Below are 26,202 nucleotides of genomic sequence, written 5' to 3'. Positions count from 1 at the left end.
TGGGCAGGCTATGGAGGAGATGCCATGGCAGCCACACTGATTGTTTTCCACAAGTGAGCATGCTCCCACATGAAGGAAAAGATCTCTACCCTGATCTGCTTGCCGGAGGCCTCATCCCTCAAGCAACAGGGATGCATGCTGGTCGAAAGGGACTGCCATCATAGTGCTAACTCTAACTGACATGTGACACTTTCCTAAACACATAACTGCCCTCACATGTAGTATGTAGAAGCCGTGTTGCAGCCTTAGCTTTCAGGATCACTGGATTCACCTCCTGAATAAATGTCTGAATTTTCACCGAAATATGTATACACTTAAGATGCGACACGTTGCTGTATTTTTAACTGTATACCCAGTTTCAACAGGCAAGGCTTTGGTATTCGAGGCAAGATTTGTACCCAGCTAGAAAATGTTCAGGTTGTTGGAAGTTCTCGGGGATGCTATCTCCCTACCTTGCTGATGAAAGGGACGGCACGCAAGAGGACCTGCAGCTTGTCCAGAAAGCTGGATAAACTAATGTCTGGGCTGCATCCAATTAACCATGACGTACGCGTTCAAAAGCATGCGAACTGTCTCATTGGGAAACAATCAATCGTTGTTCCTGCGGTTCTTAAGAGGCGAATGCTTGTGCTGTACTGCTGTTCATCTTTGGCATATCCATGGATTTTTTTTTTCTCTCGACACAGGAATTAATGACGAGAGCCTCAGCCTAAGTTTCTCGTGTTCATCAGAACAGCAGCTTGAGAGAAAAAAAAAAGGAATTTTTGTTCAGAGTTTCAGACTCTGAAGGAAAGGTCCAAGAAGGCACAGTACAGAAACAGACAGTTCTGAAAAGTTTCAGAAAAGGGCCTGCCCGATTAGCCTAATTCAACAAGGGATCAGTTAGGCCTCGTCTGCAAAGACCAGCCAAAAGACGGGTGGACGACGGCGAACCACGCCACGCCGCGCCGCGCCCTTTCGGTTGAGGCCGCACCACCGCGCCGGTGGTCGACGGGTCGGAGGAGGCGGCGAGGCGAGATGGGCAAAGGCGCGAGCGCAATGGCCACGACGTGCGGTGCGTGATCTGATAGGGACCCCGGAGAGATCAGAGGTGTGCGCGAGCGAGACTCATGTGGTCCACGGCCATGTCCGTTTCCTTTCCCTTTCATCAGCTTCAGCCTTCAGGCCGGAGGATGCGCTCCTGGCGATGCCCCGGCCCCGGCCAGGGTGACCCAAAAGCCTCACGACCTCCACTTGCAACCCCCCATTGCCAATTGCCATGCCCTTTAGACCACCACCATCCCTCGCAACAAAAGCGCCAAAGTGCCGGCCCGGCAGGCAGAATACAGTTCCTCCTCCTTTGCATCGTATACTTGATCCACTGGATCCTAGCTATGGCGCAGTTTTTTTTAACAGTTTTGCAGCAGTATGCAGTTCAGGTATCCACCCAGTTTTGCTGTTTGACCTTCGCTCCTGCATCAAGAAGATGAAATCTTGTGACTTCAGATCACCAGCTCACACTTGACAGTAAAATGTACTGTGTTGCCGGGGACCGGCGATCGGGGAAGGAAATCTGGGCGGATCCGGCGGTGACATGGGCGCGTACCGGAAGGAGAGCAGGCGCAGGAAATGGCCATGGCAGCGGCGTGTGAGCTGGTGCCCGTTTTGCGGGCAGGCGTGACTGCGCGAGAGCTGCCCGTGTCCATGCCCTGTCGATGCACCCGAGGACAAGGTGGCTTTCTTCCCCAACGGACTGTCGTCGTCGTCGTGTCTGAGAATTCAGACACGGAATAGCTAGAATCGAGGACTAGCCCTGAACAGGTATCTATGCACAGCTTTACACGCTTGAAGCTGTGTTTGTGTCGTAGCGTCGAAGCTGTGATGATCTTACAAGCCTAACTACGTGATGATGATGCGATCGTGAGCATCAGTGGTTGCAAATAATAATTACAGGTTATTTCTTGAAAAACGTTATTAATCTGTCGATAGATTTCTTAGCAAAATGCTACCAGATTTAGTTTGTGATGTGTCTGGGTGAGAAAAAATGTCTTGACGATAAAATAAAATTTTCCAGGTCTTAAAAAATCAGGGGTGACAGATTTTCAAGCAAAAATTCTCAGAACTGCAATGTTCCGGTCTAATAAAAATGTCCCAGCAGTGAAATAAAATTTTCCAGTTTGACAAATTAATAAAATGTTTTCAGGTGGCTCAAGCTTGTTTATCTGAAAGACCTTTTTTTTTAAAAAAAAAGTTACCCTCCTTGGCTAGAAAGAAAAATTTGTATCCAAAAGGAGACCACTAACATAGAGTAGCGCAACATAAAAGGAAACCACTTGTAGTCTAGTTTAAGTCTTACCTTTAAACCATGCATATGAAATCTGATCTAGATGGTGCAACCAATTGTACAACCAACCAACTTCTGAGTCGCATTAAGGTTCTACTTTCTTACCGGTAACTAGATAAACAACACTCCAGGTATGCCCTACAGGCTCACATGCTTCACACACCTGAGCGCACTGTCATTTTTGAAAATCTTTCTTTTTTAAAAAAGTTTTTTTTAAAAAAAAGGTGTAAACAACTGCAGAACTAAAGGAATTTGTCAAAGTCTTCCAGGCCCCAACCAAAACCATGTACCCTCCGCCTCTCCAGATGCGATCGGATATCTTCCACGCAGCACATTGTATCCTCTCACATCACCATCTTCGTCGATTGCCTATTAGGCATGCCATCAGCTTCAACTCCTTCAAATACAGTGATCCGGAAAAAAGTTAATAAATTTGCATACAACACACTGGTTATGAAAGAATCCAAATGATAAACAACAGGAAAGCAAAGGATCGGATAGCAAGACATTTGGTACACTGGCTCGTTTTGATTTGCATTCTCAACAACGTTTCTTTGCCTTATTCTCAACATTCCACAGTTGTTTAGTTCATTGCCAAATTTCGGTACAAATTATATGTACAGCACTGAACAACGTCAACAAAATCCAATCTCAGGGTTGCTGGGTAGTGGATTTTAGCACCCTGGCCAATCTGTAGTGACAGTGTGAAAGCAAATGCTCTCAACTGTGCGAACAGAAGCAGAGGTATGGCTGAAACGTGCAGCCAACAGCAGAAGGCTAGGCGAATTCCTGCAGCTGCAAGATGCCGATGCTGCAGGAACCGACAGATTCCAACGATTGGTCGTGCCCGTGAGGCCGGGAGATGGCCGGATCCTCTGTCTACCTAACAGTACCAGTTGTGGTCAGTCAGAAATGGATACTGGGCCGAGGAGATTGGGCCTTGCAAATTGCTACAGATGGCAGACGAGCATGTCTGTGTATATGAGAGAAACAAATCGCACTTTGGTAATATATGGGGGTACAGGGTACAGTACAGACATTTAGCATCTGGCCATTCATAACTTTCTCGACCTTTGATTAAATTTATAGGATACACCAAGATCTACCACATCATATTGTTTTAGTTACCATGTATTGAAAGTGCATTTATTTGATATTATAGATGTTAATATAGTTTTTATAAGTTTGATGTAGAGTAAAATTAAAACAATATATATTTTGGAACAGATGGGAGTAGCATCCTTTACACGTTCTTAAAAAACATTGTCGTTTTTAGTGTCCACTTTATCAGGTGTCCCGCTTTGGGGGTCAAAGCTTCTCCAGATGAATGGAGGTTAATAGTAGTTGGAAAACGTCAAAAACATGCGTGGCACTCGTAGTAAAGTTCTACTAATTTTAACATGAATGGAAGTAAATAGAAAGAAGTTACAGATTGAAATACTTTGGCGCCCACTTTCTTTCGACTTTTTTCCTTAGAAAGAAGGAAAGCAAAGCTATCCAATATAAAATAATCTAATTGAGTAAAGAGTACGCTACCTCATAGTAAAGCGAGGCAAAAAAAATATTTACATAGAACTAAATGAATCCAACTGCAGTGAAGCAGCTGCAATACTGTAAAAAAGACGACACAGCAACAAAAAAGAACAGAAATAAACAGCGAATAGCCATACCTTCAAAACCAGTAACCTCTTGCTCAGCAGCTGCTCAAAAACAGATGCTTTTAGACTAGAACCTACGAGAACCTGCTCCTTTATTCTGGTGAGGCGCCGAGACATTTCCATTATAGTTACCAAAGGACACACAAGAGTAAATTGGAGCAGAATTGTCATCCTCTGTATTGTCACTTGGTATCAGGATATGCTTCGCCCCAGGGCTGAGCTTCACCGGGCCTGATCTCAGCACAAAACGGCTGCTAGATGAAGTAGAATTGTCAGGATCAACTCTTGCCATTCCAGTTCCTGCATTTCTGGATGGAAGGGCTGCAGAGGCTCTGCTATCAAGAACTCCTTGAACTATCTGGTGTGGGTGGCTCCATGTAAAACCCACAGAGTTATGGGGGTGAACTGATGAGCTTGCAGAGTACAAACCATAAGACACAGGCAAATTGGCATGGTAATCTGGAGACGGTGTCACATGCTGCATATTTATTGGTGAAAATGGCGCTGAGGGCGAATCTGTCTTAGTGGAATGATCAGAGTAAAAATGCTGAGGAGGTGGCTGGTTCTGAATAAATGCAGCACTGCCATGATTTGAGACAGGCGGACATCCCAACAAAACATTTTGATGAGATTGCAAGTTTGTATAGCCCCTCCACCTGTCTTCACATCTTGATGGATCACAAGAGAACACATTGGCAGTAGGCGAAGGATTGGTGACATTATGTGGGTTTCTGTATCTAAAATGTGCCTGAGCTGTGCTTCCAGAACTCGCTGAAATATGAGCTACTGTGCTTGCAGAATTTGCTGAAACGTTGGAAATACTCTGAGTTTGTAATGATAGGAAAGGCTGACCTTGTCGTGGCAGTTCCAACACCAACTTGGTGGTAAGATGATCTTCAGCAGGATTTGTTTGTTTCTGTGCTGCCTCAGACAAATAGTCAACTCTGGTATTGGATATTGTAAGATCATGACCCATCAAGCGCAAGGTTTGTCCTGAAGAAGGCCTAGACTCATGTTGCATGTTCATTTTTGAATGAATAATTTGTTTCTCACTGTGTGACAGATTACATCCTCGAAATTGGAAGGAAGAAGATTCACCTCCAGTTGAGAGCTGAGAGACACCATGATGCATAGTCATGGAGCACCAATTCTGCAGCTGAACTGAATCCTGAAAAGTTTGGTTTCGCAGTGTACAAGGGGACTTCATTCTGTTGTCCAAGTCAGTAGCATGATGCTGTTGTTCTTGTCCATGTGGATTGAAAGACGAGTCTTTATGGTTTGTTCTTCCATTGTCAATACCTTGTTGATCCATACCTTGTTCTTCCATTGTCAATACCTGAGTTCCAACCTGTGTACGCTGAAGACATGACTCCTCTGAATTTGAAACATAAGGGCTGTTCAAGTCAGCAGGATCTTCCAAACTTTTATTCAGATCAAATAAACCAGTGGACAATCCAGTAATGCTGATCTCAGATTGATTATCACGATTTGTGTTATCTTTTGCGTCCTTAGCCATAGCAAAGACTTTCTCAGGCATGCGAGAACTACTACTTTCTGCAATAATATGTTCCTCTTCACTGGAAAATTCTATGGATGATGATGATGAAGAAGTCATTGCATCAGAGATTAGCTTGCAGATATTTGCCAGTTCAGGTCTTTTGGAACATTGCTTCTTACTGCCAAGTGCATCATTCACTTCCGAGAATTTGACACGCTTAACCGATTTGCGGCAGAGTTCTATGACTCCAGGGCCTTTTGAATTGCCATGTTTTTCCTTAACCATTTTGACGGATGTATGCTTTGTGTACTTCTTCAGAATGCTGTGCAAGGGGAGCTTTTTAATGTCTCGTTTCCCCACCTTAATAGCCTTTGTACTGCCAATATACTTCAGCCTGTTAGCCTTCTTCTTCTGTAAGCTATTATTGAGTCTTCCATGCTTCCTTTTCTTAAGATCTGGGATATTTTCCAGCTCTGTACTGAGATTATGTTTATCCTCATGTTCCTCTGATGCACCAGGAGTATCCAGCCCATCTCCCAAATTTATCTTGTCAAGTGATTTCTGCATAATTGAGCTATATTAAATAATGACAAGAGGTACATATAACTGGAGAGAACACAGAACAATTGAAAAATGTATAGATTTCCTGATGAACCAGAAAAGTTGGTTCATTGTAGAAGGATGAATCAATTCAAGATCACAATTATTATAACTGAATACTACCACATCAAAATGTTCATCCGGTCCGCGTACCTAGGAGGCACAAAATTTAAGTTTTTCTATAGAATTGCATTCATCTAGGTATATTCATCTATTTGATGAGAAAAAAATTGGCAAAACTCTTTTCAGATATTACTTTAATATGAACCCATCTAGGTATCTATACTGGACAGACATTGAAACAGAGTAATATTCTACAAACAAAAGGTTGTAAATGATACTAATTTACTTCTTAAATATTAATGTATTTATGGTTTTGGAACTAAGCATATAAGCACCATACAAAACACATAGTTGCAAGATTCACTAACTTAATATACTGTTAATTATCTGTTGAAATTTCACCAATACAATGAATAATTTTTTGTCATTTGCAACTTAGTGAAAAATATAGCCCTTCATGTTTGACCAACACTACCCTATAAATACGGATATTGGAAGTACGATGGATGTGTAACAAGGGTCTAACACTTGCTATAAGAGGTCTCTAATACAAGTTCAAGAATTTTTCAAAACTCTCAATGCTGTCGAATATTTGGCGATACATTTTTCAAAGAAAAACAAGGGAAGAAGCACTGTACTAATGTACCACCCCGTGTATTTTTCAATACTCAATATGGACACATCAGTTACTAGAACCACAATGACTACACTCATGTACTACTCTGTGTATTTGCCAATACTCTATACACATTAGTTACTGGAACCGGGGCATTGACCAGCACAACAACATCAGTGGTTGGCTACAGTAATGGGCACAATGTCAACAAAGAAGTATGCAGTGTACTAGTGTAGGACATTGGATTGGGTAGTGGAGATATCAGTGCCACTCTGGTTGTACACGTGAAAATCCGCCATCCTAGTATCCTACACATGGCACTTGCTGTGCCCTGTACTGTACATTGCATTAAGTTGACTGGCAACATGGATAGGATGGTTGTAAAATTTTCTTCCTCAATAACTAGTGTACTCGCTTGGGACAAAAGGCTATGTTGTTGTTGTAATAACTAGTGTACCAGCTTGTTCTTGCTTCTTGCTTCACCTTGAGAATCTTCATTTTATAGGTAGAAGACATGGCCAGCAGCTCTAGTGCCAAGTAGTGGAAAGGGATAACTACATGTAGAGTCCAGCAAAAATAGATGCTACAATGCGAACTTTCAGAAGGATACTTACATCATTGTTTCACAACAAATATGGATGTGTTGACTTGATCTCTAGAGGAAACTGATCTCATTGAATAGACCTATACGAAAGTAGACCCATCTAACAATGACGGCTATTATTGAGTTCAAAACACTAGCAGTGCTTGAACTTATCCCATTGTGTTAAGCTTTTTAAATGTGCCACTCGATGTCCAAAACAAATAAGTGATTAGCAAGCTAACAACGTTAATTGCACATTGCATGGTGGTGAAGAAAAAATGATGAGGAAGAAACAAAGCAGGGAACCCAAATATGCATTTTAAGAGGTCAGGGACCTGAATAAGGGACGAGGGACAACTTTGAAACATGCAGGTGTATTACTCACTATTATAACCCATTGACTAGTGAGCAAGCGACATAGTCATCAATTTTACCCAACCGTCATTGCAGTGGGCAATGATGAAGTTAGTGTTTTTTATTAGGAAGTTTTCAAGGTAACAGGTGTTTTGAGTATGTGGTTCTCAAAGTAAGGTGTGCTCAACAAACTTAGAGGGAGTCAGGTAGGCCTTGAGCGATGGTAAGATCTGCAGTGATGTCACAATGTGGTGAGGCACTAGAGGGGCAGCAAAGGATGCTAGTTGTAGGGGAGGCAAAGGGATTGCTTCGAACTACCAGACTACCATAAAATCCCACAACCCTCACAACATCTCCTGATCCAAGCATCGAGCCAATCTAATGTTGCACTCATACTCACAGCTAATGGTGAGGATCCTCACAAGGCGTGGGTGCCCAGCAAAATGGGGGTCAACTAGCGTAGGACAAATCCTTGTATCTCATAAGCTCAGGTAACTCGAGTGTAGCTCGGCTCAGAGCCAATCCACATCTGTAGCTTGTTTAGATAATGAGCCAAGATCTTGGTATGTGCCACACGCATTCATTTAAGCATGTGACCACCACGACCCTTAATCAGGCCACGTGTTCTAACACCAACTGAATAAAAAAGGTGGAAGAAAAGTCATGCCTTCTTTTTTATCCTTATCCTCGAATAGAAAATATGAAAACCATTCAAGGAAGAAGGACCTAGGACAAATGACTAGTTAAATGATGAGGGGCTAGCAATGGGTGGAGATATCACGGTTTGGAGGAGATACAACGGACAAAGATCTCCTTACCGTTGAAGTATATGTGAATTGTCGACCTCTTCCCATCAGCTTAAGCTTTTGGGTTGAATTGGTTGGTGCATGCAACTCAATATGATATCAGGGTCAAAGGTCTCGAGTTTGAATAAACCTGGCAGGCGCAGTTAAAATAAAATAATTGCAGCAGACTCCTAATTTTCACGTTTGAGGCCTGAGGGAGCCTGACATAAGGGGGAGTGTTGAAGTATAAGTTAATTGTCCACCTCTTCCCATTAGCTTAAGCTTTTTGGGTTGAATTGGTTGGTGCATGCAACTCAATACTTACCCATGGAAAAATAGCTCGATTTGGACACCTCTCACACAGCAAGCTACCAGATTGAGCTTAAACCATGAGGTACATAGCTTGCCAATGGATTTGGCATTCTCGAAGGAAAAGAAGCAATGGAGATAATGTGTTAGGTGCTGCTGCACTTTGATGTGGTGGCAGCTTCGCCATTGCCACCTTGAAGGCTGACAACCTTCAACATGGCCACTCCCAAGCTGACATCCTCGTTCCTTGGCCCTCATATCTAACTCTGCCCGCCATATGCATCGGAGCCACACCAACATGTGACCCTCCTCATCCATCTTGGCAGCCTCTCAAGCACATGAGCTAAACGAGGTAGCTCGAGCTGGTACCATGCAAGCCGAGCCGAGCTAAGCTAGACTTTAGCTCATTTAGATAATTAGCCTAGTCAAGCATGTTCGATATCTAGCTCTAGCATCAATGGATACCGCTGGTACAATAACGGTGACAAAATGAGCGGCCGGCAGGCAAGAACTACTATGTTGACAACAAACTCTGGCTGTAGTCAAGTGCTAAATTGACAACAGCTAGCAGTGTAAGGTGGCGGCGCCACATAGCGAGTCATCAGGGTGCACAGTGCGTGGCAAGTAATCACCGCCAAACCAATGCTTCCATGAACTTCGGTGAAAGTGGAAACAAATCAAATAGACTGACACCGAAATGCACGGTTTCTTGATTCTCTTTAGCAACTTGGTTGTCAATTTTGGACACAAAGCCGGGAAAGTGAACTGATCAAACAAAAAAGAGCTACAAGTACCAATCTTTATAATGGCCACGTTGTCCACCACATTCAATGGTTAATGATGGCCACGTCACTAACCATGAGAGTTCATGAACCACCATCATCTAAAAACAAGGGAAAAAGTCTATATCACCCCCTCATCTATGGGGGTGGACTACATAACCCCCAACCTATGAAACGGTCTATATCACCCCCTAAACTTTCCAATACTAGTCAAATTACCCCCTAAAGCAGTTTTGAAAAATCATAGTAAATCACAAAAAAAATCATAAAATAGAAAATCTAATTGTGTTAGACTCCAAATGAGTAGATCTACACAGTGAATATATAATATGGTATGTTTTAGTATATTTTTTTGCTGTAGCTTTAAATTTATGCTTTTCTTCATAGCTGTAAAAAAATATACTAAAGCATACTATATTATATGTCTGCTGTGTAGATCTACTCATTTGGAGTCCAACACAATTGAATTTTTCATTTTATAATTTTTTGTGATTTAATATAATTTTTCGAAACTGCTTTAGGGGGTAATTTGACCGGTTTTTGAAAGTCCAGGGGGTAATATAGACCATTTCATAGGTTGGGGGATTATGTAGTCCATCTCCCATAGTTGAGGGGGTGATATAGACTTTTTCCACAAACAAGCAACAACATCGTTGAACACACCAAACAAAGTCAACCCCCCCCAACCACACACACACAACAAAAAAAAAGAGGAGGCTAATGATGCAATGCACAACATGTACAGAGCCATATAAAGCATGGCACGTGCGTGGAGAGGATAAGGACAAGTTAACATGTTACAAAGACAGTTATTGGAGTAAGGTGAATAGGACAGTGATGACAAATGGGATCAGATCGACTAAGGATGTATTTACGCATGTTTGGGGTGTAAATGGAAGTTTTCACAAATCAAACTTAAGTTCTAAATGGAAGCACAGGCAAGCCAGGAACCATCCCTCCTACGCCTACTACTGAGTTGCAAGGAAGAAGCTCGCCTGTGGTCCTGCAGACTACCACGACAAGACAAGGAAGTCGCCGAGGCCTGGTGTCATGCATTTTGTAAACCATAGGCAAATACTATTGTTTTTTGCACCGTAATAGCTGCTGAACCCTCCTGATTTAATGAGCCTACAAGAGGCCATGGCAATATATTGGTTGGGATCCTCTCCCCCCATTACCCCTCAAAAGAAAATCAAACTTAAATCAGATAAATTGGGTCGCATATACTAATCAATTTAATAAGAAAAACTAAGGAAAATATAACCACCTTGAAAATATGCACACACTTAATGTAATATTTTGTTTAGCAAATTAAGTATAAACCAGATAAGAAAATTATGCAATATCAGGTTGATCAGCTAAGCATCCAGTGTAAAACTAAAAGCCGACAAACAAGCCAAGCCTACAGGCATTTAATCTAGGTGTTGAGCATATTCTAATTTACATTCTTATACCAAACAAACGAATGGTAAAAAAAATAAAAAAAAATCAAGGACTTTCCTTAACGTTATCTTCCTTTTCTATACTTCATTTTATATTCTGATCACCCAACCAACTTTAACTTTAATTACTCCTTAATCTTGTGCAACCATTTTATGATGGTTAATTAAGTTAGTTCTTAATTTCAAGATACCAGGTTAGCGGCACAACCATTAATATGCAGTATTAAACTATGTATATAGTATTGTATGCACAGAGAAATCGTATACTATACTTATTGTATTCAGTGGGTCAACAATTAAGTCCTAGACTCCTAGGTGCAATGCGTTAGTTCGTCTACATATCCTGCATACGCGCTGAAAGCCACATGTATTACAAAACTTCATCATCACCTAAACACTGTTCCCATTATGCACACATGCATGCATGCATGCATTACAGATCTTTTTTGGATCGGAACAAGTGAACATCACCCAAGCAATGATGAAGTCCCATGCATATAGCCGAGAGAGATCAGAATAATAATGCAGAAGATCTCGATCTGGTAAAACGCGATGCATCACGTCCGATCCATTTCCTATGATAAAAGGTTCGATCCCGTGCGTAATGGGTCCAGGCCGGCCCAGCAGAAATGTACCGGCCGACCAGACACCAACTAGTACCCATCACACATGCAGGAGCTAGCTTGCCGTGCATGTTGTGTGAGAAAGATAACACGACACCATTTGTAAGATGGCGCTGTACTATAGTACCAGAGATATATAAGCTGGTCTGTGCATGTCGTCGCCAGCGAGCACTGCTACTGCTAGTTCATCCAGACATGTACAAACGCCACAGCAAACTAGCTAATCTTCGCCTAAGCGCGCATTGACAAATTAAAATCTCTCAACATGCACAGATCCTTATCATCAATGCACCGAATAAACCTCCATCAACAAAATCTCTCAACATGCAGAGATCCTTATCATCAATGTGCCGAAGCTGCGTGACACTCGTGTCGATCGCCCGGAGCCGACAAGTTCAGCATGAAATAACACTGGTCGCGCATGAGACAGTCATGCGCTTAGCAAGGCAATAATCATGCACAGCAGGAAAGAGAACACAATCATCCAACCAACTTTAACGCTTAGCAATACGAGACACGCATTACAGGTTTGACCAGTAAATCATCCGCCGGAGGACTCGCAAGCAAGTCTCGTGCACGAACGTACCAAGCTAGCTAGCGTTAATGCCCCCAAGATTTCGATTCGCTAATCTGCCAGGCGCACAAAATTATCTACACATAAAATATCCTGCGCCGCGTCCCCATATAAAGCAACAACTAATTGGCCCATCAAATGCCAACCAAATCGGCCGCCATCAATACTTATACTTACTGGTAATAACAATCGCAACCTATGAGCCCATAGCGGCATACATGGATGCGATAGAGGTGGCTAGAAATTAATGCTAAGCATCAAACGATTCCGATGCTACCGACAGTGTCCAATCCAAACCGCAGTGATTCAGCGGGTGCAGATCGATCACCAAAAAATAATCGCAGTAAAAAAAGGCAGGAGGAAAAAACTTTGGAACATGACGAGACAATATCATGATGCAGGCACGGACGGGGTGGGTAGGGGCGGGTCGGGTCGGGCTGGGCTGGACCGCATACCTTTCTGGCGAAATTCCCCTCGGCCGCACGCCGCTCGTCCGCCGCCGCCTCCTCCAGGCGCCTCCTCCGCCGCATCTCCTTGGTCCGCCGGAAGATGGCGCGGAGGACCTCCCCATCATCCTCAGCGGCGCCAGGGCCGCCCCCGCCCACGGCGTCCACGGCAGGCGCCGCCGCGAAGAGGTCGGTGATGGACCGCTTCTTCGGCGTCCGCCCGTTCCCCGGCACCTCCTCCTCGTCCTCGTCGACCTCCGCCACCGGCTCCTCCTTCTCCTCCTCCGCCGCCGCCTTGATGGCCGCGAGCTCCTCCTCCCACCACCTGAACACCCGGACCTCCATGGGCGGCAGGTCCTTGGCGGCGAGGTCGAGCGGGCCGAGCTCCGCCGCCGCCGTCCCCCGCAGTCGCTCCGCACACCGTCTTCACAGCACACACACAAACGCGGATCAGCAAAAAAAAAAAAAAAAGCGGCGGAAACGAAACCTCAGCGCCATTCGATGCGGCCACCAGCGGCTCCGCGCCTACCTGATAGAGAACCCGGCCGCCATGGCCGTGCGGGCAGCGGGTGCGCCCGGGAATCCGCGCCGGGGTCGGAGGCGAAGGTCGGGGCGGGGCCTGGGGGGTTTCGGGGGAGGAGGAGAGAGAAGAGGGTTGGAAGGGAAGGGAGAGAAACAGTATTTAAAGGGACGCGGGCGGAATAAATAATTTTTGGGGGAAATTTTCGATTTCTTCGCGGCGAATTAACTACACCATCCCGCTCCTTTTGCCAGCAAATTTTGGCGCTGCCTATTTATTTTACTACTTTAATGGCTAGTTGGTCTTGGTGTCGTGCTGGGCCCCACCGCTCCATTTACTACGCTGGACAGCGATGTGTGAGTGGACAGCGGCCAATGAGATTTTTAATAGGCGCTAGTGGCGGGTGACGTGGCGCGATTGCGAGCGTTGGCTGGTACTAGTACGGTGGTAGAACCAGAAGCAATCGGATGAGATTGTGGGTTGTGAAAATGGCGGACACACACGGCAAAAAGTCTATCGTAGCCTGCATCCTACAGATTGATTCGTCCAAGATTTGCCCGATCTATCAAAATAGATGAGGAATCAGTTTTATAACAAGTGAGAAAAGGACAAATAAGGATGGTATCAAATACTAGCCTAATATATCGCACAAATTATGGGGGATAACAAAAACGCGACCATAAATATGCCCATAAGAAAGGTTGTTTTCTAAAAATTTTTGTATGGTGACGGGAATAGAAGAATAACAAGTAGATCGAGTTGGTTGCAGATCCAATAATTCATTATTTGATTTGATGATACGAAATTGCCACCTTGGTCATTTGCGGGCTGCATTGAAACCATGCCACTCTAAGCACTAGAATATGCACACGAAACATATTTTATCAGAAGTATATAATTTTATGTCCATCTTATTAAATTCATAGTTTGCTTTAAATTTCCCTTACTAATAAAATAATCTAGATGTGGATGCACAATTGGAAAAAAAGTTGTATTGTACATCTATGGTATTAATTATGCATGAATTAGATTGTTGTTGGTAGTATGAAATGAGATGAGGGGTGGGGTTGATGGTATGTTAATTTCGTTCCACAAAATTAAATATAGGATGAAAAATAGAAACAATCATGAACAAATTTTACATGAAAAATTAAGAGCGTTGATTTCATGATATGAAGGTTATGGGGGGGGAGAGTGAGAGGTTGGGAAAAATGTTGAAATACTCAACTAAGGAGAAACCATTGGCACGCGCGCACAACATAGTGCATGCAAGGCGACAAGGGTGGATATTTGTTTAACTGAAGATCGATGACAACTGTGAATTTGAATGACAGGTAAGAGCAAACTAAATAAGATGACAGCTAAGAGTCAAATATTGTATGATTGTTGACGCCCTGTTCGGTTCGCTGGGCTGGTGCGCGGCTGGGCTGGTTGCTAGCTGTCTGACTGGCTATTTCAACAGCCCCAACCCCGCCCAGCCCAGCCAAACATATCCATCCGAACAGGCTGTGAGATTCTATAACAGCTAAGAGAAAACTAAATAACATGACAGGCAAAAAATAATTTAAAATGACAGGTAAGAGAAAACTAAATAAGATTCCCGGCAAAAAATGATTTAAAATGATATCAAACAGTTCAATATAATCTTACAAAGAAGACAAGAAAAACGTGAGCATAGCTCGATGCCAACTGTGAATTTGAATGACAGGTAAGAGCAAACTAAATAAGATGACAGCTAAGAGTCAAATATTGTATGACTGTTGAGATTCTATAGCAGCTAAGAGAAAACTAAATAACATGACATGCGAAAAATGATTTAAAATGACAGGGAAGAGAAAACTAAATAAGATGCCAAGCGAAAAGTGATTCAAAATGATATCAAACAGTCCAATATAATCTTACAAAGAAGACAAGAAAAACGTGAGCATATCCTGCACACGAGGACAATGGTTGAACAAAGGGAATAAGAAAGCTTATTTTCTACATTTTTGAATGGTGATAGAAAAGAACAGTGTAAAAAAAAGTTGATAGAAGATCTGGAATTTGATTTCATGATAGGAAACTGCTATCTAGATCACTAGCGGCCAAATTAGAAGCCACGTCATTATATGTAATATAATAATTATGCACAATAAATATATTCTACAAGATATATGTCATTTTATGTGTATCTTTATAAATTTATAGATTTCATTTTGATCGGTGAGGTCCGGGATTGTTTCATCTCATGGTTAGTTGGAAACAACAATCATTTAATCGATTAATAACATGTTGTGCCGGATGTCGATGTCGCGGCATTGTATCTATACTAGAATAAAGGTGCACACAAACTTTGTTCAACTACTAAAGAATAATATGATATCAAGATTATATTTATTAAAGTCTAAGTTTTCTATACTCTTTTAATTTATAGAACGAATCTGGCAACCAGCTATGACAACGAAAATGTAAGTGCTCCGGCGTCACAATTTGGTGGTATAAGTCAAGGCCACAGGAGGCCCGGGTACCTGTAACAATAAGCATGGTTTTCTATTGTGGAGTTTGACGGTACGCGGGTTGTGGGGCCAGGGCGTGTGTGGGCCCCGGTACTGTTGTCGGCGAACCTAGCGGGTGGCGACAAGGATCCCACTTGTGTTCTCTCTCCTCTCTTTTTTCTCTCTCTCCCCTCTCTCACACACATCTCTGATCTCCCCCCCTCCCTTTCAGCCTTCCTCTTCACCCTTGCTGCATGTGAGCGTGCCTCTTTTTCTTTATCGTTTTCCTTTTCCATCCTTTGGCTCCTCCTCCCCTTTGCTTGCGTGGTTTTCCTGGTTGGAGATTCTCGTCTCGTGCATCAGATCGGGGCTGCATGCCAAGATCGGCCTTGTACGTGCTGTCTGCTGGCGGGGCCAACTTGCATTTGCACCATCGTCCGTTCCTTGCTAGCTTTCTCCAATAATCTCTCTCTCTCTCTCTCTCTCTCTCTCTCTCTTGGTGGATTAATTTTTCCGATTAACACCAGAAGGCTGGCCCATCCATCATTATCAAATTGGAAAAGAACAACAGCCCAAGTGGTCGATCTGAGCGTGTGTTTTCCGATGGAATTTTTGGAAGTTTCATCAGCGAGAAAGTATGTGAGCGCACGATGCCCGGCCGGCCCCCACCTCGGGCGTTTGTTATTTCATGCGGTGGTTTAGTTGGTGTGCAGTTGGTGGAATGAGGCCGGCGAAACCGTCTTGTGCATGCTGCCGTCGATTATCGAAATGCTTACTACACGCGCGTTGAAGAGATCGTGAACACGGCACACTCTTGTGACCAACAACGTCCACGCACACATCTGCTGTCAGCTGTTTTGAACTTAGAATATATATATCATATATATTAAAAACATCCGTAGAATTATTCAAGAGAGAATTGTTTAATTTCCATGCCTAGATGCCTTCGGCGACTAGATCGAGAGAATGACGGTTCAAAAGACCGGATGCATGCCACCACAACGGACAAACGCACTGGTTTGTTTTTACTGCTCAGTATACGTACGTACGTGTTAGTGACTGACGGATGTGTGGCATTATGCATCACATCCGTGGATCGGTACGGTCGTTGTCTTGTGAACCATTCGTACGTGTATCTACAGCTTATGTATACCCACGTTGTGCTTTTGTATACATCATACACACAGCACGAGGACATGGGATTCAATTCAACGAGAACTATATATATTATATTTATCTGAATTTATTGCACCGTTGGTAATGTAATTAACATATTGTTCACGCATTAATGGACTCATAGTTCTGTTGGGATGGAAGGAACTAGAGCATCAAATCGGAGTTGCGCATTCTGATGGTCGAGTGGTTCGACGTTTACTACTTTTTCCAATGGTCCTCTATACACTGTGTCTTTGAAAAGATGCGCTCTAAAAGGATTACGTATCCTTTTAATTAAGCCGGTTAGGAACAATTTGGTAGAAGCTAACCTGAACTCAAACTTCTGACCTACTCCCTCCGTCCCAAAATAAGTGTAGTTTTAGGAGTTGGACATGAGAATTATGGAGGGGTAAAAAGTAGAGAGTGCACATGAAACAAGGAGGGGCAGAGGAGGAGAGAGATAGAGTTCTATTAAAAAGCGAGAACTATACTTATTTTGGGACAAATTTTGAATCCTAAAACTACACTTATTTTGGGACAGAGGGAGTAAACCACAAGAATAGGAGGGCTAGCTCGTTTGGCCAGGAGCGAGCTATGTCTGTGCTAATAATTGATTATATGGATTTTATGCCATATATTTCATCTATAAAGTCTCTCGGGTGCCACCGGATGAGAGGCTATCGGCCTGTTCAAATGAGCTGAAAAACGCTGGTTGGGCTGGAGTCGCTGGGTTGGTGGCTGGTATTCACTGTTCGTGGTGGTTGGCTGGTGTCAAGGCTGCCAGCTGTTCGGCTGCAACTGGTCTGCCGAATGGCTGGGCTGCCCAGCCCAACCAGCGCTTTTCAGCTCATCCGAACGGGCTGTATATATAGCGGCTCGGATTCAAGCCTTGACAACCTTTTCAATATGAATATATAAGAAGATGTCTAACATACCATATTTCCTTTTCTTACCTCGCCAAGGATGTGTTTGGCTTGAAAGCCCATATGGCCACCAAGCCCATAGAATGTAGGCCCATATTTGGTCAATTGAATATTAAGTGTAGAGCGAGCTAAATTACTGTTCACAAGCCTGTCTAAAGAAAACTAAATTATTTTTCTATATTAATGAATTGATTCCAGCCAGTCATGCATTTATGCGTTTGTGCGATCCTACGACTACCTACATCTACTGCACACACATACCTTAATTCATTCCCTTTCCATCTCTCTCCCTCCTCTCTCACACAATCTTATCTCTCCTCTGCCAACACCTCCCCTTCCCTCCTCTTCCCCACCTCCCCTCAGGGGCGAAGCTGCATGGAAGTGCCGGGGTCCGCGGACCCCGGCGATTTTTTGCAAAATCAGTGTTAAATCACTGTTTCATACTGTTCTACAATGAAGCAGACCCCGGCGTTCAATGAAGCAGACCCCGGCGGCATTCTCGGCTGGCTTCGCCCCTGCCTCCCCTTCCATTCCATCCTCATCTCCCGCCGTTGATTCCCTTCCCCCCTCCCCGCCGTCAACCCTCCTTTGCTATCCTCCGAACCACGGCCTCCCCTCCTCCCCCACCCACAGCCGCCATCCCTACGCAAGCGGAGTAGCATGGCTCGTGTGGCTCAACATGGAGCAAGTGTCGTGGAGTGGCGTGGGGCGGGCAAAGCAGCTCAGCATGAGGCCGTTGGCTCTCACACATTGCCTCGCCACCTCCCATGATGCCCCTCCCCACCCCCATCACGTCTCCCCTCCCGCGCCTCCCCTCCCTTGGCATGCACTCCCCTCCCCGTACCCCTTCCCCTGCGGTGTGTGGGGCTGTAGCGCGGCATGTGGCGTGAGGGGATGCTATTGCGGCATGCAATACGAGGGGCCGCGGCGGTGGTGCGAAGCAGTGACAACAGCGGAGCAATTTCGTTAAATATCATACAATTCATTTTTCATTGTTTTATGATGTTTTAAAATTTCAAGGAATCAAGTAGGAGGTGGCAAAATTGTTTCAGAGTTTATTATATGATATGCTTTCAACTTTTAACAAAAGTGCTTGCCAAGTAGGAATATGCATTTGTACAATGACACCAAGCATTTGTTTGCCTCCATGTATTTTAGGTACAATAAGTAGGTAATATTCTATGATACTCCATGTATAGAGGCAATAATTAAGTAGGTAATAATACTCCATGTATTCTATAGAGGCAATCAATAGGACCGGGTACAGAGGTTTGTATTCCAGGAATATTCTACAGAGGCAATAAGTAGGACCGGGTACACTATCTACAATAATACTACTGATTAATAAAATACTAAATCAACAACATGCCTACTTAAAATGGAACGTTTAGGTTGAGATTATCATGTTTATTACAATATATACAAACCTCATTGGACAGAAGAAATACTAGAAGCTATACCACACTCGAGCATTTTTTATCTCTCCAACACTAGATTTTTTTTCGCTCTTCCTCATCTTACTTTCTAAAAGTCCGGCGAGCTCCGGCGAACTTTTTAGGGTTCGGGGTTTGGGGCACCGTCAGAGTCGGCCGGCAGGGGACCTCCAGTTGGGTTGTGCAGGGGTGGGGGCGAGCGTCGACGGTGACTCGTAGCGGGAGCCGCCGGAGATGGGAAGGGCGGCGGCAGCGAGGCAGAGGGTGGCGGTGCGCGGGGGAGTGATGGGTGGAGGAGATGTGCGCGGCCGACGGCCTGCGGCTGGCGACGCGTGGAGAGTGCCGGGCGCGCGACTGGGGGCGTGGGGCTGGGTGGGGTGGGGGATGGAGAAAAACGCGAGGGGGGGACGGCCCCCACCATATTTCATTAGGAGAAAGTGATAACAGCTTCTCCGGCCGCGGAAAAATCCCCGAACTCTGGCCCATGCCCACAAGGGCCATCCCTTGCGGTGAGTATAGAGGGGGATTTTTTATCCGCAGGCGGAAATTCGCCCCAGCCGGAATTCAAATTCACGACCTGCGGGGTGTCAACCGACTGCTTGATCCGAAGATCCAAGGTCACAAATTCGGTGTAGGAAGAAAAGAAAAATACCCAGGTGTAACCTAGACAGCTCCAAGAAATTACTTCCTTGGGCGTAAACAGATGGCATAAAACTTATCAGAACGAGAGTTAGCTAGTTAGGAGTACTTCAAAAAAGAGAGAGAGAGCGCGTTAGTTAGTACTAGTATTAAAAAGGAAAAAAAAGGACTTATCGATGGATGGTGTACTGGTGGTGCAGACCGAGGGAACGAGCAGCTATCGCCAGCGGGGACCATTGATTAGGCTGACACCTGACCTGCTAGCTGAATCATGGATGGGTATGTGCATGGCGCGGCGCCAATACCATCGCCGTTGCCATTTCCATTGTCACCTGTCCCCAGATGGCCTGGGCAGCTGGTGGCAATGGCATCACTGCGCCGACGCACGAGCCTGCAGCTGCAGCAGGGAAAGCGACCTGGCTACCCGAGCGAGGCCGAGGGCTGCCTCTGCACGCGGCCATGGAATTATGCGCGCTCGCGATCCTCCACGCACTGCTGCAGCCTGCTGATTATCGACCGCTGGGAGATCGATGGGCTCCTACGTACACAGCCAACAGCACTATCGATCGTCAGTTAACACCAGAGATCAATTGCTAAGTGCTGCAGTTACTGTATGTATGTGTAGCCTTTTTCTAGAGCATACTACTGTGTGACTCAACTGTATACTGTATATGGTACAGACAGCGCGTACAAGAAGCGCAATGCATGTCAGATCGAATACTATAAATTAAGGCTGCTTTTTTAAAGGAAAAATTAATAAGGCTGCTGACTACACAACTTAATACGCAGTACATGAGTACTGTAGTAGTATTCCTGTACGTATAGAAAGCAGGCTTATAGTCACCATATGCGTCTGTGCTTTTCAAAAAAACCGTATGCGTCTGTCCATGCATGACCAGTTGACCACACAGATGAATTTAATTGAGCAGTACAGTACAGTAGGCCACTTAGAAGCTAAGTACTGTATATACGGCGCCAAAATGAAGACTCTGCAGCATATACTAAATCTTAACTAGTTACTTTTTTGTTGAATTGTGCTTTTTTTTTAAATACGGCAGGAGCTAGCACTGCTCATTCATATAAGAAGAAAGAGAAGCAAGCCAGTTCTTACAACGGTGATATTACACAAAAGAGACTACACTCACTCAGACGACATTGAATTGTGCTATACATCCAATCAAATCAGAATAACATAATAAAGTGCATTTTCAAGACCATATCTAAACTCTTTTTTTTGTGCTTTTGATCTGTACCCTCTCTGTGACCAAAAGAGTGTAGTTTTAGCATTCAAATTTTGTCCCACAAAGAGTAGTTTTAGCTTATGATGAGATCCATATAATTAAAGTAATACCAAGTACCAAGAAAGCATTGCATAGGAAAACGCATAGAGCCAATCAACTATTTAGTAGATATTACTTTTCTAGTTCCAATGCATATGCATTCATTGATGATCCAGAAAACCAAATAAATAACACAGTTTTCAATCATAATTGGTAGAAGTAATTAGAGGCAACAAAGTCATTTCTTTCGATGAGTAATGTGTCTGAAATTTTCTAAAACTGCACTCTTTGCGGGACGGAGGGAGTGTATATTTTTGACCTATCCAACAAGTATACGTTAAGTTTTTCATGCCGAGAGAGAGAGTACTCGATCTGTAGAATTACCTCCAGTTTTTCGTTTACTTTATGTTTTTTGGTTTTCAAATCTTCAACATGCGAATGGATGAATGAATCTTTTTATAATTACTCCTACACGATAAGATATAATAGCTAGATTGTATTTTTATTTTGAAAATGTTTCCCATGGTGGAGATCGCGTCTGATCTGCTGCAACTTTTAGTTAACAAGTCTATTTAATTAGATTATTCAAACGTATAGATTGTAAAAGTTTGAAAAGTTACTTTCTTTGCATGCATAGAATGTTACTCGAGTACCGGGACGCATGCATATATAGAATGTTCGAATACACGGTGACGTGTGAGAGTCCGATCAAACATCTGGATATTGTCGATTACACGAGCTGAGGCCTGATAGAGCTAGGCTTTGCAATATTGTGCGCGGAATTCATTCTTTAGTTAACCGATTGAAATAATGATCTTTCTTTTCAGCTGCAAATAGTTTTAATAATCAATCTTCACAGCCTGCCGCTACTTCATACTTGATAATCACATGCAGCAAGCCACTGTCACATACAGTAAGAGAATGTATATATGAAATGATCACACTACTACCCGGCCTTCAGTCTTAAGGTACATGAGTTAATTAATAGGTCTATCTAAGTATATTTCCATATGCGGACAGTTCATTAGAAAGTCAATTGGATTATTAACCATTGGATCTGGGATCTAAAATACAGATCTCCCAATCTGTTCATTAGTATAATTTATCTTAGCAGTTATTTGTACAAAAACTATATTTTTTAACATTATTCGCTCCTCCTCTTTTTTGTAAGGCACGCATGCATATGCAACTCAAGATTCAACCACTTTATTCTTTGACCAACATTTAGTCTAAGAACATATTGGTTGTACCATGTAATGGTCAACGTATGAAAAAATTATAATAGTCCATAGAAAAAGGAAGAGTGAAGTATTTGATAATAATATTGGATCCACTAGTTAACCACAAATAATTAAGAGTATCCACAAATAATTTGTAAAAAGTTTTGCGTCAAAATGGAAGTGGCAATTGTGAATTTGACAGTCAAAGTTGAATTTATTTGCCAACATCTCCACAGTTGGTAGCAAAGCTGGCTGCTGGTCTAGCTACTATACTACCACTAGGCAGGGCTGCAGGGGCGGTTACCTTTCGGAACTAGGGGCACCAGGGCCGCAGAGAATCATATGCATGTATGGCCCTGTTTAGTTACACCACATAAACACAAAAAAGCTGTAAACGCAAAATTTTATAAAGGAATCTTATTAATTTGAAGTACTAAATGAAGTCTATTTACAAAACTTTTTGCATGGATGGGCTGTAAATCGCGAGACGAATTTAATGAGCCTACTTAATCCATGATCTGCAACAGTATGCTACAGTAAATAACCGCTAATTATTGATTAATCATGGATTAATTAGTATCATTAGATTCGTCTCGTGATTTACAACTCATCCATATAAAAAGTTTTGTAAATAGACTTCATTTACTACTTCAAATTGGGAAGATTCCGACGCAATTTTTTTTTGGCTTTACAGGCCTCACGAACTAAACACGGCCTATGACACGTAGGGTAAGAGTGACGTACCACCAGAGATGTTGCGGTCAACAAGAGCATTTGGGCCCTGTTTGGTTCTCTCCGCGCTAATCGCGTTACCAAAAAATTTTGCATGCATAAAGTACTAAATGGAGTTTATTTGTAAAATCTTTTTATAGATAGATGTAACTTATCGCGATGAATCTAATGGCGGTAATTAATCGATGATTTGCTACAGTAATACTACAGTAACTAACATCTAATCGTGCGGTCAAAGGTCTCATTAGATTCGTCTCGCAAAGTAGCGCAGAAGTTGTGGAGTTAGTTTTGTAAACTGACTTTATTTAGTACCTCTAATTATTAGTCAAAGTTTGTGCTACGAACCAAACAGGGCCTTGATCACAGGCTCCAGGCATCAATCACATCAATCATATGCTGAACTGTTGTTCTCTTTGAGATGAACTGTTGTACAAACAAACTAATCCGGTCCTGATCTTCTCTTTAGCATACTTAGACCTTGTTAGTTGCAAAATTTAAAATTCTAAAACTATCACATTGAAAGGAAATTTTGCATGCTTGAAGTTTTAAATCTAGATGAAATAAAAATGAATTGCATAATTTATTTGTAAATTACAAGAAGAATCTAATAAGCCTAATTATGTGATCAAACACTAATAAATTGATACAGTAACTGCTACAATACACATATACTAATACTAATGATAATTAATTAGTTTTAATAAATTTGTCCTGTAATAATTAGTTTTATGATTAGTTTATATTTAATATTTCAAATGTGCAAAGATTTTATTTTAAAAACTTTACACGTGCAACTAAACGAAGCCTTAGCTTTTGTATGATCCACAGTTGACAGTAGTGCAGTGTGTCCAGCAGGAAAAAATGCAAGTGCCGATAGACTCTAGCTCATGTATTTTCACGTAAATCATGTATATATGCCCATTTAAGCCTGCAGATGTCAATTCAAGATTAACCAGTGTATAAACAGAGAACAGAAGATGGACCATATGATTGTCAATATAATTATTGCATGCTTTAAATTTACTGCAACGATTGCTCTTTAGTAGTACGTACTAATGTGATATATAGCCGAGCTCAAAATATTGGTACATGTAATCTTGGGTGTTTTGGCAACTTACTATGTTTAGGATCAAATGTAGTATATATATACTACTAGTGCGTCCATTTTCAAAATGCCATCACGAGTTAAGTAAAAGCATGCGTTTATATGGTATGGTGTGAGGGTACGGTGTGTGTATTAAGTGAGCAACATATGTGATTGAAATACCTTTGTCCGTACACCACCGTGTGGGGGGTGCACTATTTCCATCCTTGTATCAACACTCGATCGAGGCGTGTTTTTTATTTATACCCTTAGCATGTTTCAATGACGTGTAGGACCAGATCCCACGCATCATTGACTATCTTGGCGGTACTGATGAAAGGTGGCCCTATGGATGAAAAATTCCCATCTTTGTTATATAGTACTAAGGAAAAGGTAAAATAAAGATTGTATTAGCTGCTAGAGTTGCACATATATACTTAAAGGTGCTCTAAGAAGCATTTGCATCTTTAATTTGTTTCTTCAAAACAACACTCAAAGATGGTGACATTATTTGAAAAGTTGTGGGACGCCACAAGAACGGCGTCCTGCTTCCCTCATTATTGGGCACCGCATTTTCGAAATCTCGGACAGGGTGAAGCAGTAGTACTCTGAATAACCAGTTGTTGTTGTCGACAAGAGCAGTTTTATTTTGCACCAGACATGCATGCTTAAATGTGGACACTGTACATTCGTCAGAAAAATACTTGCAGATATGATACCGCATGCGTATAAATCTATCGTACCTCTGTGGCTCTGTCTCTGTATGTTTCGTTCAATCTGTCAGCAGCAAGCACATCAACTGCTTTAATTAACCCTATAAAAAAACTATGTTCCGACTGTAAGTGATCCGATTATCTGAATGAGGTTTTGATTAGAGCTAACATTTGACTTCTGAACCTTACTCCCTCTAATTGGCATTCAAACATCCGAAGTGATCTGGCGTAAAATTAGTCCTTGGATCTGAACACCCCCTAAATTAGCTTGCAAACCCTTGTTCTGAATTATATGTTGAAATAACAAGGAAGTAGATAATGCACTCACAAGTATAACAAATTTAACTGGTTCTGAGTTTCTTTTCATTCTGCCTGCTTTTGGTCTTGCAACGTAACATGTGATTGGTATTGTAAGGGATCTATCCTCCCCTTCCCCCTGTTCTCTCTCCTGCATGTTCGACTCTTAGTGAAAAAATAACGATAGATAATGACTGTAGATTATTTCGTTATAATATATTTATAACGCTTAGAAAAAGTGTAAACTTTAGAAAGTAACTTCCAATTATAAAAAAATAAAAGAAAGTAACTTCCAATATAAATCTACTAGTATATCTAAAATTAATTAATAGACAAAAAGAAATCTTCAACCAGAGTTTGAAATGATGGACTCCACGACTAAAACATCACTTGCGTGCGATTGGCGAGAGCAATATGGACGGCTTATAATCCACCTATTGTGCGCGTCTTTATACCTGCAGCGCCAATCAACGAACTGCATACATCACTTGAAAGAGATGGTATTATTCCGTGCATGTACTACTAATACTCTCTCTGTCCTAAAAAAATCATTCTAGGAATTTACTACTACATCCTAGCATCTTCGAAAAAAAAGAATTACCGGACAGTAATCACTGCTCCTTGCGAGTACTCCCCCAAATATATGGAAATTTTTAAAGCCCTTTAGTACTAACACTACTCTTCTATCTATAGAGTAGGAGTAGTATATGATTTCTTTCGGGAAGTTCTGTTCCACTGAATATATGGAACGCAGGATTCATAAGAGAAATCAGGTGTGTTATGTATCAGGGCATGTGCAGCAGTAATATAGAAGCAACCAAACAGATGGATCGTGGATGCCATCTCGCCCACCCACCGGGGCACCCCATGGACCATGGCCCATGCCCATGCCCATGTCCATGTCCCTGGCCCTCCGGCCTCTGCCCCTGGGCACCCCATACCAAAAGGCGTTTACCACTTGCAGGGGATGGAGAATCCCATGGCTCCCTCAAATTTCGCATCACATCGATCAATCACCTACCTGCTGGTGCTGGCTGCTGCAAAAGCTCACACAGCCCACAGGCCACAGGCCACAG

At 42.7% G+C, this 26,202-nt stretch overlaps 1 protein-coding gene across 2 annotated transcripts; it reads right to left on the bottom strand.

Moving 5' to 3' along the window:
- Positions 1-2,300: 2,300 nt before the first annotated feature.
- On the bottom strand, positions 2,301-13,353 carry LOC120674038. 2 transcript variants are annotated; one of them, XR_005674951.1, is made up of 4 exons: positions 13,186-13,334; positions 12,666-13,080; positions 3,994-6,040; positions 2,301-2,720 (listed from the first exon to the last, which is right to left on the bottom strand). XR_005674951.1 is itself a non-coding variant. In XM_039955100.1 (3 exons), exons 1-3 carry the CDS (start codon positions 13,206-13,208, stop codon positions 4,049-4,051), a joined length of 2,430 nt encoding a protein of 809 aa, XP_039811034.1. In that variant the 5' UTR covers positions 13,209-13,353; the 3' UTR covers positions 3,700-4,048. The 2 variants fall into 2 exon arrangements, 1 of the variants encoding a protein (XP_039811034.1); XM_039955100.1 differs by lacking the exon at positions 2,301-2,720 and having other exon boundaries at positions 3,700-6,040; positions 13,186-13,353.
- Between the last annotated feature and the right edge of the window lie 12,849 nt (positions 13,354-26,202).

This window comes from Panicum virgatum, chromosome 5N (assembly GCF_016808335.1).
Source record: "Panicum virgatum strain AP13 chromosome 5N, P.virgatum_v5, whole genome shotgun sequence".
NCBI classification, from domain to species: Eukaryota; Viridiplantae; Streptophyta; class Magnoliopsida; order Poales; family Poaceae; genus Panicum; species Panicum virgatum.
The sequence above is the reverse complement of the archived record's forward strand: the minus strand, read 5'-3'. Positions and strand labels throughout refer to the sequence as shown.